The sequence below is a fragment of the Magnolia sinica genome, chromosome 17 (genome assembly GCF_029962835.1).
Source record: "Magnolia sinica isolate HGM2019 chromosome 17, MsV1, whole genome shotgun sequence".
In the NCBI taxonomy this organism is placed as follows: Eukaryota; Viridiplantae; Streptophyta; class Magnoliopsida; order Magnoliales; family Magnoliaceae; genus Magnolia; species Magnolia sinica.
Window position 1 is genome coordinate 13,841,567 of NC_080589.1, and position 16,351 is coordinate 13,857,917.

The following is a 16,351-nucleotide window of genomic DNA, read 5'->3' on the forward strand; positions in this document are numbered from 1 at the left end:
CATCCTACCCCACCCGTCCTCAGTTGGGAACGGGCAGGAGCTTTGAGTGGCCACCGTGATGTATGGGTCTTATCCACACCGTCCATCCATTTTTTCATATCATTTTAGGCTGGGAAGTTTAAAATTAATTAAATAACAGGTTCAAGTGGACCACACCACAGGAAGCAGCGGTGAAAACTTGGGGGCCACAAGTTTTGGATCAAACTGATATTTGTGTTTTCTGCTCATCCAGGTCTATGTAACTTTATGAATGGGTTGGATGGCAAATAAACATCAATGTGGGCCCTAGAAAAGTTTCAACGGTGAGAATCATGATCACCACTGCTTCCTGTGGTGTGGTCCACTTAAGCCTTGGATCTGCCTCATTTTTGGACTTCCACACTAAAATGATATGAAAAAAATGGATGGACGGTGTGGATAAGACCCACACATCATGGTGGCCACTCAAAGCTCCTGCCCGTTCCCAGCTGGAGGTCAGCGGGGGTAGGACGTCCGCGTCCCAATAGGCTATCAGATTGGCGTATATTTTGGGTATGGCCCACCCAAGATACAGCACACAATGATGAATTCCTGCACTTTTGCCACGTGTACCATAATCTAGCCCCTAACTTTCAAGCGTTGCCGTGCCAAAAGGCTCATCCACTAACGCTCATGGCAAAGGAAGTGCTGCACCATGTCATTGCAACACACATGGCATAGATGGATGAGATCGGAACCGTTCATTTAGTACTTCCAATATTGAATGGGTCAGAGCCCCAAAAAACACAGTATTTGGACAATCCTGACCCTTCATCAAGCGCAGAGCAACGTACAAAGTGACTAATAGGAAAAATTAACAGCTCATATTCTGCTATAAAAGTTTCATTTATTAGATGGCTAGGATAATCCAACAAAACCATCGTCCGTAAGTGGCCTATTAATGGCATACCCACTCAATGCTTGGTTTGGATCATCATGCACGTGCCACACGTATGATTCACAATGGGTTTGGACATAGGTTCGAGCTGTGTGTGGCCCACTATGATGTATGATTGCCACCCAACCACATTAGGCCTAGATTTCAAAATCCTTCCTCATACATAACTCAGGTGGGTGACACCAAAGAGAACAATGGAGAACAACAGGGAAAGAGGAGCCCACCATAGAAAACTTCCGAATGGAATGTGGGGTCCACTGTTTGTTTATATATCATCCAACCCATCTATCAGATGGGCCCCACAAGGATAAAGACGCCATGAAACTTGTGCCATTGCACAAAAAAAAAAAAAAAACCTACGCAGGAAGAAAAAGTGAATATATACGTTTGGGCATGGATGTACATTGATCTTTTAGCCTGTCCCACCTGAGTTTTGGGTCAGGATTATTCTTGGGATTTACGGTCTGGACTCCACATAGACATCATGGATGGGCCCTGGCCCACCCAGTTCGAACATTTCGCCCCAAAAAATGACATCAAAACAACACTGGAAATACAACAAATGTGCCTGTTTATTGAATATAGCATCTGAACCCACACCTCTAACATACATTTAATCTCAGATCCCTCCATTTTGATTTTCATTTGTATATAATGATCTGTCCTAAGCCTCCATGAGGTGATGATTCTCTCATACAAAACTTCGTAAACGTGAGCCACCAACAGCTCTTCAGGCCTTCTGATATTATCGGTTCTTGATGCATCGGGACATGAAGAGATCCACGGTGCTAATCCATTCAGTACAAGTGAGACTCTTGCTCTGGTTGTTTGGTGGGCCCCCACTGTGGACAGGATGCTCTACTGAAATCTCCTAGATTGGATGATCCTGACCTACTGTAGTTGCTTGAGAAAAAGAATACAGAAATGGTCCAGAGAAAAAAAAGCAAAAGAGTCTCCCATCCACAGTGAAGTCCATCATATCAATGGCCTGGATCACCCGATCATGGGTCCCAGTCATATGGACTTGGCACATTAGGACACTATTCACACCCTGATGTATTGGAACCAATAATTCCTCTCAACATTCCACTAACTGATCCCATCTTCCAAGGTTAAAAAGACCTCTTGGAACCATTGTCGTGTTGATTTGGATTGTTTACTGACAGTCTGCAGAATAACAAAAGAGAGCGGCAAAAAAATAAAAATAATCGGGCTACCTGCTGTCGTCGTTCTTCGTTTTAGTGATATTTTCTGGCGGCAATGAAAGGAACTGTAAGACTTTCTCTACCTGAGCAGTGTCAATCCGGAATTTCTTGGCGATGTTGTGAGCATCCATCGGGCCATCATGGTCATCAGCCTTGCCTTGATGTAGGAGGAGGATATGCCTCAACTGGGCAATGGTGAGACTTCCTGGGGGGGCTGATTTTTGCTCATCATGACCTACTTCGGCTTTTGAGCTCCGCAGCTTTGGCATTGGCCTATTGTACCTCTCTACAACCGATGCCTGCGCCAAAGACAGGAAAAGGAAAATGGTCATCCGAAGTTACAAAACAGTTAATCAAGATGTGGTGCAATTGGATGCAGATTAGGCCATTGACAGCTACAAACATGCGGCACATGTGCAAGGGACATGTGAGACATGTACAATGCAGGCCTCCCCGTGAGAATGATTTGGTGCCGGAATCAAGTCAGTCCACCCTTAAGGCTGGCCACAAGTATACATTGAATTGTAAGATGTCTATTGTTTTTGTACAAGAGTCGCCTGTTTGATGAGTGGCCATGCTTTGAATTTTGTAACAGATCATCTGCATGGTAGATCCACCTGATGCACAGGTCAGATTTCGCACACATGCCAGGTCAGCATGTGTGACGCTTGTAAAGGTGTGCAGGAGACTTGCTGGGGCTCGCAGACATCCTGTAACTTATATTTTTGTTGAAATGAGCCATAATAATAGGCCACATGATGCACATCTCTAAAACTCTTGGGTTATGGTCTCCTTTTGCTCATCAGGCAATCTTGGTCATCCATCTTCTGCTTTTTTGGTGGAACCAAGGTAGGTTCTCATTTCCAGCTTTTCCTGCCCCAGGTTGCAAGTGATATGAGAAATTGCTCAGAGCCAGAGATCTTTATCCCCCCTGCGATTTGGATGAATGGCATCCCACCCACCATAAAAAGCTGAAACTTCAAAACACACCCTTAATCAAAGTGATCACTTAGTTTTTGAACATGCCCGACTTTCTGCGAATCCAAATGTCAAGATATGACAAATAAGGCCTCACTCATGTTGAATGATCACCTACAACCCCATGATTTTCCAGGACAGCACAATCATAGAAACCAGGGGTAAAGCACATGCGACACAAAGGGAGCGAGTAGGGGATAGAAAGAGAAAAGGGAAAGATTCTAAAGGGAGAGAAGCAAAGGGAGACGGGGCTACACACAGGTGTATGTTACACAAAGAGAAAACGGAATAGTAAGCAACCCATCTTCACTATTTCCCTTGCTGTGGCCCACTTGAGTCTCCGATCCACCTATTTTTTGGATCGATGTAAATCATGCAATCACATGAGCTTATGCAGTAGATGTATGGAGTGGATCTCACACAGTCATCAAGGTAGGCCTCATAGAGCCTTTGTCTCACTATCTCCCTAATAAGACGCTCAATGTGTCTAATTAGGGAAGCGAAGAGGTCGGGTCCTTGCTCTTGCTCCGGTGGTAGACTCTTAGGAGTTTCAACACCTGGTCAGGGGTTCGAGTACCCATAGGTGGTATAATTCCACTATGGCGTGAGTGTGTGGGGGTATGTGTGCGTGTGTAAAAAAGAAAAAGAAAAAAAGGGAAGCGAAGAGGTCCTTGCAGGTTAGATGCATTGAAAGAAGTGAAAGGAAGCAGATGCAATCTATGCCGTCCCTGTGCAGTAAATTTTTAACCGTTCCCTCCATATTTATGAAGAATTTACCCTCCCTTAACCAATGTTGTGAACACTCATCTGAGGGCAAAAATGCCCAAAGCTGTTGGCGTTATACGTAGGAGAGATGGGCTGTAGGCTAACTTAAAACTATAACCAGTTGTAGGTGATATTCCACAATTAGTAATACTTTGGTTGCTCTGCATGGAGTCTAAGTTATCTCATCTATGACTAAAGACTCGAGCCACTTCCCTTGATTTTCTGCTGAAAAGGGGCCCTCCGAAATGAATTGTCAGACTCCTATCTACAATCTCAAAGAATCCATCATGGGCCTGCTGAAGGAAACCTGTCAAATTGGTAACGAAAGGCCAATTCCACAATCTTCAAGATACTGTCCACTAAAAGGACAACACAATGAGTTTCCAATGCTGTCATTACAATGATAACGATGCTAACAACAGAAGATAACTGCTGCAGAGGCTTGCTGTTCCTCACATCGTATCCTCACGTTTTCCAACCTAAGATATAGACCACACATCAGCACTGATGCTTTGATTTAAATCTTCAAGAGGCAATGGACAGGCCTGCCACAATGCTTTGGGACCATAGATATCCATGGTCACAAACTACAATATTTAAATCATATAGATCGGAACAACTTCTTCAAGTGCTGATCCAGCACAGCGGTGACTTATGCACTTTCTTCACAGACACATTACCAATCATGCAACACCCCATGCATCTGTATTTCAATGTTTGTGGTTCACCATGTGCCCAGCGAGAGTAGCAGTGGGACCATTTTAGGTGGCCTCTCCAACAACCCACTTCTGACCTGAAGAAAAAATGCCAGAAAATGCTAGTATCACATGTGCTTCATAGAAGTTCCATAAAGTGCCACCCCTACCCAGCTACCCAACACATTTTTATGCATACCAACCCAACCTCACCTGGCAAATGCACATGGTGATCCAGACTATTGACCTGCTGATCCACCGGCCACCATGTAGATGGGTTATTGTAGACACCTAACCTAATACTGGTCTGAAATCATCTAAGGGCCTGTTTGATTTTTGAGAGCTTGTGTAATTACCCCTATAGATGGGTAATTATTACCATTTCACCCGTTTGATTTTCAAACGAATTTCTGCCTTGGAAACCGGTTCAAAAGAGTTAATTTAAATTTGTGGATCCCAATGTGATGTGTATTATATATCCATTCCATCCATCCATTTTACCAAAATATTTTGAGCATGATCTGAAAAATGAGGCAAATCCAACACTCAAGTGGCCCACAACAAAAGATATAGTGGCCCCATGAGGTTTTTAACGTAAGTGTTCGATTTCCTTTTTCCCATGGTGTGGTCCACTTGAGCTTTGGATATGACTCATTTTTCGGCTCATGCCATAAATTCAGCTGGCATGATGGATGAATGGTGTGGATAATCAACATGCATCACAGTGGGACCCACAAATATTTTGTGGCTTTCACGGTTTTTTTGTCTAAAGAGCAGCCGGTCAAATCAAGCACCGGGAATAGTGTTGTAAATACGAGGTAAAATAATTATTACCCATTTACCAAGTATTTACCATTGAATTGAAAATTCAAACAGGCCCTAATCGAATCATATTAAGAGGGTCTTGACTCCTAAAACTCCATTTTTGCAGGGATTAACTATAATTAGGTAACCCCCTTTTTTCTTACAAGAAACCCTTTTAAAAAGAGCTGAAAATGCCCTACAAGCCTAGAATTTTTGGGAAATTGGATTTCCATCCCCTTAGATTCAGGTTCTGAGAAACAGCTCCACTAACCACTGAATGAGGAGCATTCAAATGATCTCCTCCCCATACCAACTCTCCCAAACCATCTCTCATTTAAAGAACATTATTAGATGAGACCCTCCAACAAATCGAGCAAGGCACATTGAAAGTAGAGTTGCTGAGAAAGGACTTGCCACCTCTTTTTTATTTTCTTTTTTACTAATATCTTCTTCTCTCTCTTTTATTTTCTTTCATAATTAAGACCAATTCCAAGAATGCATCTACTGTTAAGTGAAGAATCGTTTTAGATGGGCAAGGAAGGTGCCTTACCCCTTTCCGCCACCAAGACCCTCACCCGGATTTTGGGAGTAGAGAACATTAGGACCCATTTGGGCGCACCCTCCAAAGGGCAGTTTGAGGCATAAACCCCCCTTTGCGCCAAACCAGGCTTTTTTAGGGCCTGTTTGAATTTTCAATTCAATGGTAAATACCCGGTAAATCGGTAATAATTATTTCACCTGTTATTTACAGCACTATTCCCGGTGCTTGATTTGACCGGCTGCTCTTTAGACACAAAAACCGAGAAGGCCACAAAATATTTGTGGGTCCCATCGTGATGCATGTTGATTATCCACACCGTTCATCCATTATGCCAGCCGAATTTATGGCATGAGCCAAAAAATGAGGCCTATCCAAAGCTCAAGTGGACCACACCATGGGAAAAAGGAAATCGAACACTGACCATTAAAAACCTCTTAGGGCCACTATTTCTTTTGTTGTGGGCCACTTGAGTGTTGGATTTGCCTCATTTTTTGGATCATGCCTCAAAATATTTTGGTAAAATAGATGGACGGAATAGATATATAATACATATCACACTAGGGTCCACAAATTTAAATTAACTCTTTTGAACTGGTTTCCAAAGCAGAAATTCGTTTGAAAATCAAACAGGTGAAATGGTAATAATTACCCATTTATAGGGTAATTAAACAAGCTCTCAAAAATCAAACAAGCTCTTACATGCATTTGGGTGCACTTTGCAAACTCCCATTTAACATCCCACTCGACATACTCAGCACTAAAATGCAAACTTGACGAAAACCAATCCAATTGGTTTTGGTCGAGTCAGCCCAAAAAGCATGCTTGAAACCCCCTTTTGGGAAATCCCTTTCTGTGCACGTCCAAATGGGTCCTCGCTGGAATCAAAAATTTCAAGTTTTCGACTATTGCTAAGGAATTGACTCACTGGTTCTCTAACCGCCCAAATGAATTCAAATCCCAAAATCCAGTTAGTGGCAATTCCATTTGACCTTTTTGCACCTTTGCAATTTTCTGGTGGGTTGCCGAGTCTGTTTCACGGTTAAAGACTAATATCATAATGGTTGGACAATTCTGTGAGTTTCACCCTTTGAATGAAAACCTTGGCTCATTTTTCGAGTTAACTGTCCTCTTTTCGGGCTACTGGTCAGATTGACCATCAAGAACGTGGTCCATCCAATGAGTGATACTTATCTCCACATACAAGTTGCATGTGCTCAATAGAGTTTTTTTTTTTTTTGAAAGATGTGCTCAATAGAGTTGTTTCAGCACTCACTCCATAAAACTTCAAGAGGCACGAACGTCACGGTAGCACTCTGCCTAAATATGTTACCTAGTTCAGTTTAGTTCATTCTTCATAGCATGTACGTACTTCACTACACACACAATGACACTAAGAGGGGAATAGCCTAAAGTTGTATCAATTTGCAGTTAGCAGGCTTCAATTAAACAAGAGATGATAGGCATGGTGGCGTATTGGCCATAGAACCTCCTTAACGCTACAATATCTACATCAATGCGACATGTAACTAGTGATTATCTGCAACATATTTGTCAACATGAGCCAGATTATCACATATGCAAGGGATGAATGGTTAGAACACTAGTAAAAATTGTGTATTTTTTTGCAGATAGGCACTTAATCTAGAGCATTATTAACTGTCACTTCAGCAGCCCACTTTATAAAAAAGAGAACGTCTCAAGTCCAACCGGTTGGATGACAAGTTATGGCCCACCCAGCAGATAATTTCAAACCCATAAAGTGCAGGTGACATCCAACCCTTCCAATAGGTTGGCCCCACCAGTTGGACTTGGGACCTTACTAGGAAAAAAAATACACACACTACAACTGTTTCATTATCAGACATGCCTTCTAAAAGTACCTGAAACATTCAGAGAAGGAGGCACTAGTTACACCCACTACTATTGATAGACATACCCTCATTTCTACTTTTAGTACTGTAGTAGAAAGCAGTACGGTTGTAATATCAAAAGTAGAGAATAAAAGGGTAAATCTATCAATCAGGGAAAGTGTAGACATCAACCGCTAAAAAAAAGGAAAAGAAGTAAGTCATTGTATCGAACATAGAAAAACACCTAATGAGTCACCGCACAACACTTGTTGGAGTGTGTGAGAAATTAAGAAAAAAAGGGGCGGGAACCTACCTCACCCATTTCAAGCTTCCCTCCAGGCTTTGACCTGATTCTCCCAACCAACTGACTAAGCATAGCATCATATTCCGGATCCCGTTCTTCAAGGACGTTGTCATTCTTTATCCTAGATATGGCCTCTAAAACAAAATAGAAATTTTAAAAATTAAAAATTAAAAAAAAAAGGTCAGCAAAGATAACTTAGATGGTTAACATTCTCAACAATGTAATTAATAGAACTTACATAACATTTATCAATTTTCAAACTAAATAATCTAATAAATTGAAGTTATTTAGGCCCTGTTTGGTAGACGCCAACAAATGGGTTCATCCCATTTTATTTAACAGTAATAATGCATTATTTTAGTTAACAGTATAATGCATAATGCATCATTACTGTTAAATAAAATGGGAAGAACCCATTTTAAGTCGTCTACCAAACAGGACCTTAGAGATCAAAATAAATTTTGTTCCTGACAGTGAGAATAATCAAATTCAGGGTTATCAATATTGAATACATGGATAGAAGGAAAGAAAATAACTGCAGCTGCATGCAACTACTGACAGCATGATGGGATGCAACTTTGCTCGAGTATTGCTCCATATAGCCTCATAATGGGCAACCTAAAAAGTGATGTATTCTTCCGCTAATATAGTTTATTAATTAGAAGTCAGATTGCTTTACAATTCTGACAATGGCAAGTATGGACTGCAGATGTTGATGCGAGTTTCATGGGAAAAGATTTGTACAAGGTCTGGACTGAAGGTCCCCGCCATATAGGGGCAAAATGGACCTAGATGATCCTAAGTCCTAACCACTCGATTTGATTAAAAATAAATAAAAATGAACAGTGACCTTTGGGGCACTTGTTCGATTTAGTTAGAATCATCCAATCAGCCCAATTTTGGGGCCATGGTGCACATAATGGGGCCCGATAGATGAGCAATGCCAATCTTGTAAGCTCTGGCACATGTGCCCATGGGAACTCATGTGCAATAAATGTGTGCAGTAAGTCATGCACAATCAGCATTCCCCTTCTGAAAATAGACAACAAGCAACAAGCTCCCAACTAGAATTCCATGAGGATTGAAGTTTGAGTTTTCAGAAGCATCTAAAACTACCATAAAGAATGTCTCTAAACATCTCAATAAACATGATTAAAAAAAAAAAAGCACCACAGACCTAATGAAGCACGCAGAGGACCTATTGTTACTATCATGTTATACCACAAAGAAGCACACCAATGTTCCCTATTATAAATTTCCTCTCAAATTAATTTGATAGTGTGAGCTATAACACACCAATACCTTTTCTAATGGTTAATAGGCAGATATATCAAAGATGGATTGCATCAATTTGCGATAGCTCGAACATCATCATCAACATAGTATTGTCCCAGCTACTTGGGATAGGCTTTACAAATCCTTCTCCTCCAATCATACCTAACCTATCTAAAGACATGTCCTCAGTAAGTTTACAAGCCTTCACTTCTCACCATCTCGAGAAGTCTTTTTAGCTCGTCCCCTCATCCTTCAGACCATTGGAACCTAATCAAACTTTGTTGCTTATCAGGGCCTTCTTTATGTATTTATTTATTTATTTATTTTGAAAGATGTGTTATCAGGGCTGGATGTGATCTTACCAACACCATCTCTGTCTTTCATAGCACCTGGCCAAATCATTTCAATTAGTTCTCCATCATTTTTTAAAATCATTAACACCAATTTTATTGGGAAAAGAAGACATAAGAAAAGCTTTATACATAAAGATAACGAATATGAGGCATTAGCGAGCGAAGCAGGCCTAGCAACCCCTATTTAGCTAGATCATTCACCAGAAGATGCGATGGACAGGCTAAAAGAGAGAGAGCGAGAACTCTGGAATATCATATCTTTGATTTTAGTTACACAGAAAACTCGTTTCCATGGAACTGATCAGATCCGGTGGTTTAAATATCGAAGATATCAACCAATATATCCCACGATATATCTTGTATACCACTTGTGCGATGCGAAACACACAGGTTGTGCCGATATATCCCACCTATTCGATCTAGTGAGCATTTTCAATTTTCGAATCATGTTTTTGTTGTAAATCATGTTAAACCAGTGTCAAATGGTTACAAATCTATGCTTCTTTATGTTCTCCATGAAAAATAATGGATTTGGAACTTCGATTTCGAGATTTGTGGGAGATAGGTCAAGTTGCGGAAAATTGAGAAAAATCAAAAATTCTCAATTTCTCATAAATTAGTTGCAATCTTTGTATCCAAACACAAAATTAAACATATATGTAACCTGATCCAGTGATTCTTCTTTTGCTTTTGAATGTATTGCTTGTGTTTCCATACATGTCTTCTTACATTTATAAATTATATGAATAGACTTCGAATAAATTTGCATCAATTCAGTTGGAAAGCACATATATTAAGACCCCATACAAAGGAAACCCCTATTATGTGTATTTTTTTTTCTTTTTGGTAATGTTTTGATTTCTAAGTGTGTATTGATGTCTTTTTCAACAATCCCTGAAGTTTCATTGAAAAATTCGACCAAATTTCTAATGTTCCCATGTTTCCCAACAACAACAACGCATTATGCGATACAACCAATATATCCCATGCGATAACCGATATTTATCCGTATCCCAAGGGTGCAATATTTTACGCGATAACAATATTTAAAACATTGATCAGATCCTTCCACCCAAGAAAGAGCACTTTAGGAACCCCGACAATTACAAGGCTATTAACGAAGCCAAGAGATGCTTCGGCATGGCAAAGCCCCATACTCAAAGCTCCTAATTCTACACAATTCAAGTATGCGAATACACATAGCATGGAAAAAACAAACTTAATTCTACCTTGATCACCTCTTGGCACACCCCTGACACTAGAGTCACCTAGATTGCCAAGCAAGCAGCCATCGGTATTAAATTTGCAAAACGCTGCAGGGGGTTGTTTCCAATTAGCAACCAATTTGGTCCCTTTCTAATGTCAATGACCACCTCTATCCAACTTTCCAAATCCGATAAAGGAACACTTTTGACATCCTTCGTAGCTCTACCTCACTCAGGAAGAAGGCTCTGCTTTCTCCTATATACTTCCACTTTGATGATATCCTATTGTAAAAAATTCTTTAATTTGTTCTTTCCATAAGGTCCACATTGTGTTGGGGTCGCAATTTCCATAGGACTACCATGAGGGCAAAAGGGACAGGATCCCTAGGCTTTGAAGAGATCAACCACAGGTCTTGGGGTCACCCAGCAGAAGGACCAAATGTCCCAAGCTAACTCACAATGGATGAAAAAGTGGTCAACCGTTTCTTCAGCTTTCTAGCAAAGGAAGCACATTTTAGGGAGAGCCATGTTGCTAATTTTCAAATTGTCAAGGGTGATATATATATATTAAGAATGAAATATATTTGTGTGTAAACAACAAGGGAACAAAAAGGGCAAAAAGAAACCTGAAAAACTGCTACACAACTCTAGTCTCAAAACAAAAGGGATCCTCCAAAGCAAAGAAGCCCCAGCGTAGACATAATAGCCCAAGATTGTCAAAATGATAGATCTGTCTATGAGGCTTAGACTGAAAGTGATGCAAGACCAATGCATGAACTCAAATAGTGTGAAAGATCAATCAGCAAATTTAAATTAATTGATGAAAACTACAAATATTGCTACCATCATCACAAACATCGAGATTCTAAGAGGAAAACATGCATAGTTTAAGCATAATTTGTCAAGCATCATCCTACAATACCATTAAACATGAGAAACTAGGATCTGATGGATGTAGAAACATCTGAATAGAATAGGGTTAGGCTTATTGTAAAGGGGAAGGTCTAATATTACCTAGGGTTTACTAGATGTTGGTGTGGGTGAAGCTAGGGTTAGGAAAGTTTGGGGGAAAAAGTGAGATTAAGGTTAAAGTGGAGAATTGAATAAAGGAATTAAAGGATTTATGTATTAAAATGTGGGAATTAGGGTTTTGGATGTAGGAAAATTATGAATTTTAAGTTAATTGAATGATTTGAAAATCTAGAGTTTGGGAATTTGGGAGAATTTGGGATTTTAGTGTTATGGTTAGGGTTTTGGATAGCGGAAGATGGGGTTTTGGAGGGAAGGTTCAAATATGCAAGGGGGAATAGAGATGTGGTTGTACAAACCAGCCCATGGGCTAGCACATGTGGACGTACGGTCACACAGTGGGGGGTCCAATTTGCTAGGGTTTGGTTCGTAACCTTGGAGTTTTGAGGGAAAGAATAAGGGAGAAGAAAGGAAGGTGTTTGAATAGGTTTTGGGATGGTTTGGGATGAAGAACTAAAGAGATTTCAACAAAATACCTTGCCAAGAACAACTCAGGGGGATAAATGAGAACCTCGCGCTCTCATTGATAGAAGATCCGCCTCGCACCAATCTCTCTTCCAAATCGCATGGAAGACTTCTTCAAATCTCATGAAAAATAGAAAATAAAGAGAATTTTCTCCTTTTTTTAATTAGCAAAAACCATTAAGGAGCTTCACATGCCCCCCACCCCCCTTATATAGTCTCTAGAAAATTTGAAAATTACAAAATAGACCATGTTTTATGACTTTTAACCAAAATAACCCTAGTCTAATGAAAAAATATATAAAACCATTTATAAAGTGTCCAAAGCATAAATCCAACATAAACTAGATCTTAAAACATATACTTGTCCTATAATAAAAAGAATGGTCTACGATCAACAACCCAATCATGTAATCCATGTGATCCAACGGCCCAATCATCACGTCCCTCAAATCCAACGGTCCAAATCGCTCCCTAAAGCAACCCATGTGCATCTTCCTAGTGTGGGGTCTTCTAGATACTCGCACATGCACATGTGATCCAACGGCCCAATCTCATCAGATAGCCCAGAGAGGCGCCATTCTTGCCAACCACCACAAAGCTCTGGAGTCCTTGAAGCAGGGGTTATGCCAAGCATGAAGAAAGCCATTGATGGAACTGGGCATCACCCAGGAAGCACAAAACTTGCTGGAAATAAATGATTGGATATCAACAACATAATGGCAATGGAGGAGGAGGTGAGGGATAGTCTCAACATCACTGTAGCATAGGAAGCAAACATTTGGAAGGATCAACCCACGCCTCTACACATGTTCCACCATGACGACTGTCCCTCTGGCTACAAGCCAGACGAACGCTTTAACCTTAGGGGAGCTTTATAAGACCAGAAGAAGGGAAGGGAGAATCTTGGTTAGAAGAGGAGCCACTGATGAGATCGAAGAAGGATTTGGTTAAGAAGATCTCGGAGGAGGAGTGCGACCAAGAAAAGCAATCATCTGTCCTGGGGGCTGATTGAATCCCTTGCAGAAGATGAAGGAGCTTGAGAAAGGTCCCAGATTCCACCTTTGACAGGGCCCTTCTACAAGGGACACACCAAACTCCTGTTCCAACAAGAGAAAAGCAATCAGCGACTGAAATAGAGAGGTCAGTGAAGACATTGGCCAGGTTTGGATAGACAGACAGTAAAGGCCTGTCTAAAACCCATCTATCTGACTAGAATCTAGTCCTTGCGCCATCTTCCAAGCTAAAAGAAATCCCTTCGAGGAAGCAATCCATAAGACCTGTAATAACTCTCCAAATTTTGGAGGCTCTATAGAGGGTGGATGGTTTGGTGAACCAGCCACCCTCCTGGTACTATATTTAGTAGCTACTAGCTATAGTTCTCCTCCACCAACTTCCGATCTCCATTCTGAATCGCCAAAGCCATTTTCTGAGAAGGGCTGAATTAACATCCAATAGAACCCTTATGCCTGCACCTCCCTTGGTGCAAGGTTTACAAACCTCTAACCAACTTAAAAGCTGAAATTTATGGTGAGGGGAGCTGCCATTCCAAATAAAATCTCTTTGAAGCTTTTCTATCTTGAGGATGATGGATTTAGGACAGCGGAAGAAAGAAAGGAAGTAGGATGGGAGGTTCGAAAGAGCCGATTTAATCAAGGTAAGATGATCCCTGAAGGAAAGGTAACGGCTCTTCAAGGGAGCAAGATACATTGGTGCATGCACGCTTCAGTGGATAGTCTATCAGAGGTAGGTCACAAGGTTAGTCTTCCGAAGCAAGCTCAGGCGGAGTGGCAGTTGGTGATCTTAGCAGCCTTTTGGTCTATTTGGGAGGAGAGGAATGGGTGATGCTTCAATGATTCTAAAAAGGATGTTGATTTTGCCATTCATAGGATGAAATCTCTTGTAGCCAAGTGGGCTTCTTGTAATGCATTATTGAAAGATAGTTTTCTGCTTTTTGCTAGATAGGTTGTAAGCTTTTTGGCGCCATCTCAGAGCCTTCTCAATAAATCCATATATCTATTTTTAAAAAGCCGATGATTATGATGTTTAATGCTGAAATGTACAAATCTAGCTTCAATTGGGAACCTTCAGTTCTAGTTTCTCCCCCCTAATTCATTTCCCAACGACAGAAATGGCATTGAAGGTGTGTTTAGATCACTAGAGAATTGAATTAGAATCACTGCTCTGCGAAATAACCAAATCTCAATCTCCTTCCTTCGCATCCACATCAAGGGTCTGCACTCCAAATCAAAATTACTAAAAAGTCAGAAGATCAGGACCATCAAATGTCACCCAAATGAAGAGGGGAATGTCATAAGACTGGTGATTGCGATGTGAGATTGCTCTTCCTCACTGTCGATGATTTGCTTTGTATTTTCATGATCTCTCTCTTGTTTCTTATTGTATCTGTAATGAGATTGCCAATCCACTATCCTAACGATTGGAGGTGAACCTCTCATTTGGGAAATGCTAATCCCCTTCTTAATCTCTATTTTTAACCGTTCCAAAACGGTTTTGAAAATATATAGCTCAAATATTGAAAACAATACCTAATGAAAACTGATTAGAAGCTCGATTAACAAGTCCATGTGGGAATTACCCACAATTTCCACCATGAATGGCTGGGATCAAGAGAGCTTTGTGTCATGGCCATTCATCCAACAACTACTTACTTCCAAGCTAGAGTTGAAATAAACGCAACTGCTCTTCGATTGCTACTCCCTCGTTACGGATACTACGAAAGATTATCAACTTCTGCCATCTTTCCTCTTGATTAACCTGAAAGTTTGCAATTCAATTCCATTGTGCATTCAAACGCGGCCCGACTATTGTTATTATTATTATTATTATTTTAAGGTTCCTCCAGATTTCTCCTAAAATGCAATTTTCCATTCTTCTTCTCAGGGAAATAATCAAGGGCTTGAAAGCTGCCCTGAACCCGCAAATGCGCTGAAATTCACTCACCTGTATCGGAAACGCCAGCTCGATCTTGACCGTCGGTCGGGACCTCTGGTCCCGGTGGGGCCACCGGCGGCGGCCGCTGCTCGACGTTCTTCGGTTGGGCTGCTGGTTCGAGGCTCGCGCTCCGGACTCGTCCTCCGACTCGCCGTAGGGCCTGACCCATTTCTGAGTCCTGTGGATGGAAGAAAATCGGCCGTTTTCCACAATGCCGTGGCGCTTCTCTGGCTGTACACTGAAACTAGGTGTAAGTGCGGAGATGCTGAGGTGCAGTGCAAGTGATGTTCGACAACGATGGTTGAAGCGATTTGCGTGAGGAGACTTGATATTCAAATGCCGATTCGCGGCATATACGTGTGCAGATATAGGCCATCAACCGTATGTTAGGTCATTTGGCAGCCAACAGGCCTGCACGTCCAAAGATAGTTATTCTAAAATACAATTTTCACCTATGGACCTTTTCAGCTCCTTCGCTCGTTTGGCAGCATGGATTTAAAACTTTCGGTTGCGTTTAGCCGCTTGGATTTCCAAAATCCCGTAAAATTTTAAAATTGTGGACGGCGGTTAGGATTTTAAAATTGAGAAAGAGCAACTTAAACCACAGTCAACACTGCTACGGTGTACAAAGGACTACTTAGATAATCAAAGTGCAGTTGTCATGCCCTAAAATAAAACTACAGTGCTGCTACTGAGTAGGTTGCCATGGATAGAGGTGTACATGAGTTCATCTGGGTCGAGCTTTGCCTGGCTCAACTTGGCTAGCAAGATACCTTAGCTCGAACTCAACTCGGCTCGGTCATTGAGCTTGGATTGGTAGCTTGGCTTGACTCGGTCAGCAACTTAGTCCAGTTCGAGCCAAATTCGAGTTTTCGAGCCAAGTTCAAGTTTGAATTTGGAGGAGACTACCTGAAAGAGGGTCGCATGATCGGACATTGTAAGGTGTAGGCTGGAAAGAGGGCAATTGTCTAGGCGAGTGGGTCCGCTAGACAGGCATGCAGGGCTGCAGGGGCG

The 16,351-nt window shown here is 41.3% G+C and overlaps 1 protein-coding gene across 1 annotated transcript; it reads right to left on the reverse strand.

Moving 5' to 3' along the window:
• Nucleotides 1-1,470: 1,470 nt before the first annotated feature.
• On the reverse strand, nucleotides 1,471-15,675 carry LOC131231148 (uncharacterized). Its single transcript, XM_058227249.1, has 3 exons — nucleotides 15,347-15,675; nucleotides 8,068-8,192; nucleotides 1,471-2,420 (listed from the first exon to the last, which is right to left on the reverse strand). The coding sequence occupies exons 1-3, from the start codon at nucleotides 15,504-15,506 to the stop codon at nucleotides 2,130-2,132; spliced, it is 576 nt and encodes a 191-aa protein (XP_058083232.1). The 5' UTR covers nucleotides 15,507-15,675; the 3' UTR covers nucleotides 1,471-2,129.
• Nucleotides 15,676-16,351: the final 676 nt, after the last annotated feature.

What these genes read in the sequence shown, in the direction of transcription:
- LOC131231148 (XM_058227249.1), bottom strand. Translation starts at nt 15,506, where the DNA reads ATGGGTCAGGCCCTACGGCGAGTCGGAGGACGAGTCCGGAGCGCGAGC. An exon ending in AGCTGGCGTTTCCGATACAG is followed by an intron (nt 8,193 to 15,346) that starts GTGAGTGAATTT and finishes ATTTTGTTTTAG; the next exon opens with AGGCCATATCTAGGATAAAG. An exon ending in GGAAGCTTGAAATGGGTGAG is followed by an intron (nt 2,421 to 8,067) that starts GTAGGTTCCCGC and finishes TCTTTGGCGCAG; the next exon opens with GCATCGGTTGTAGAGAGGTA.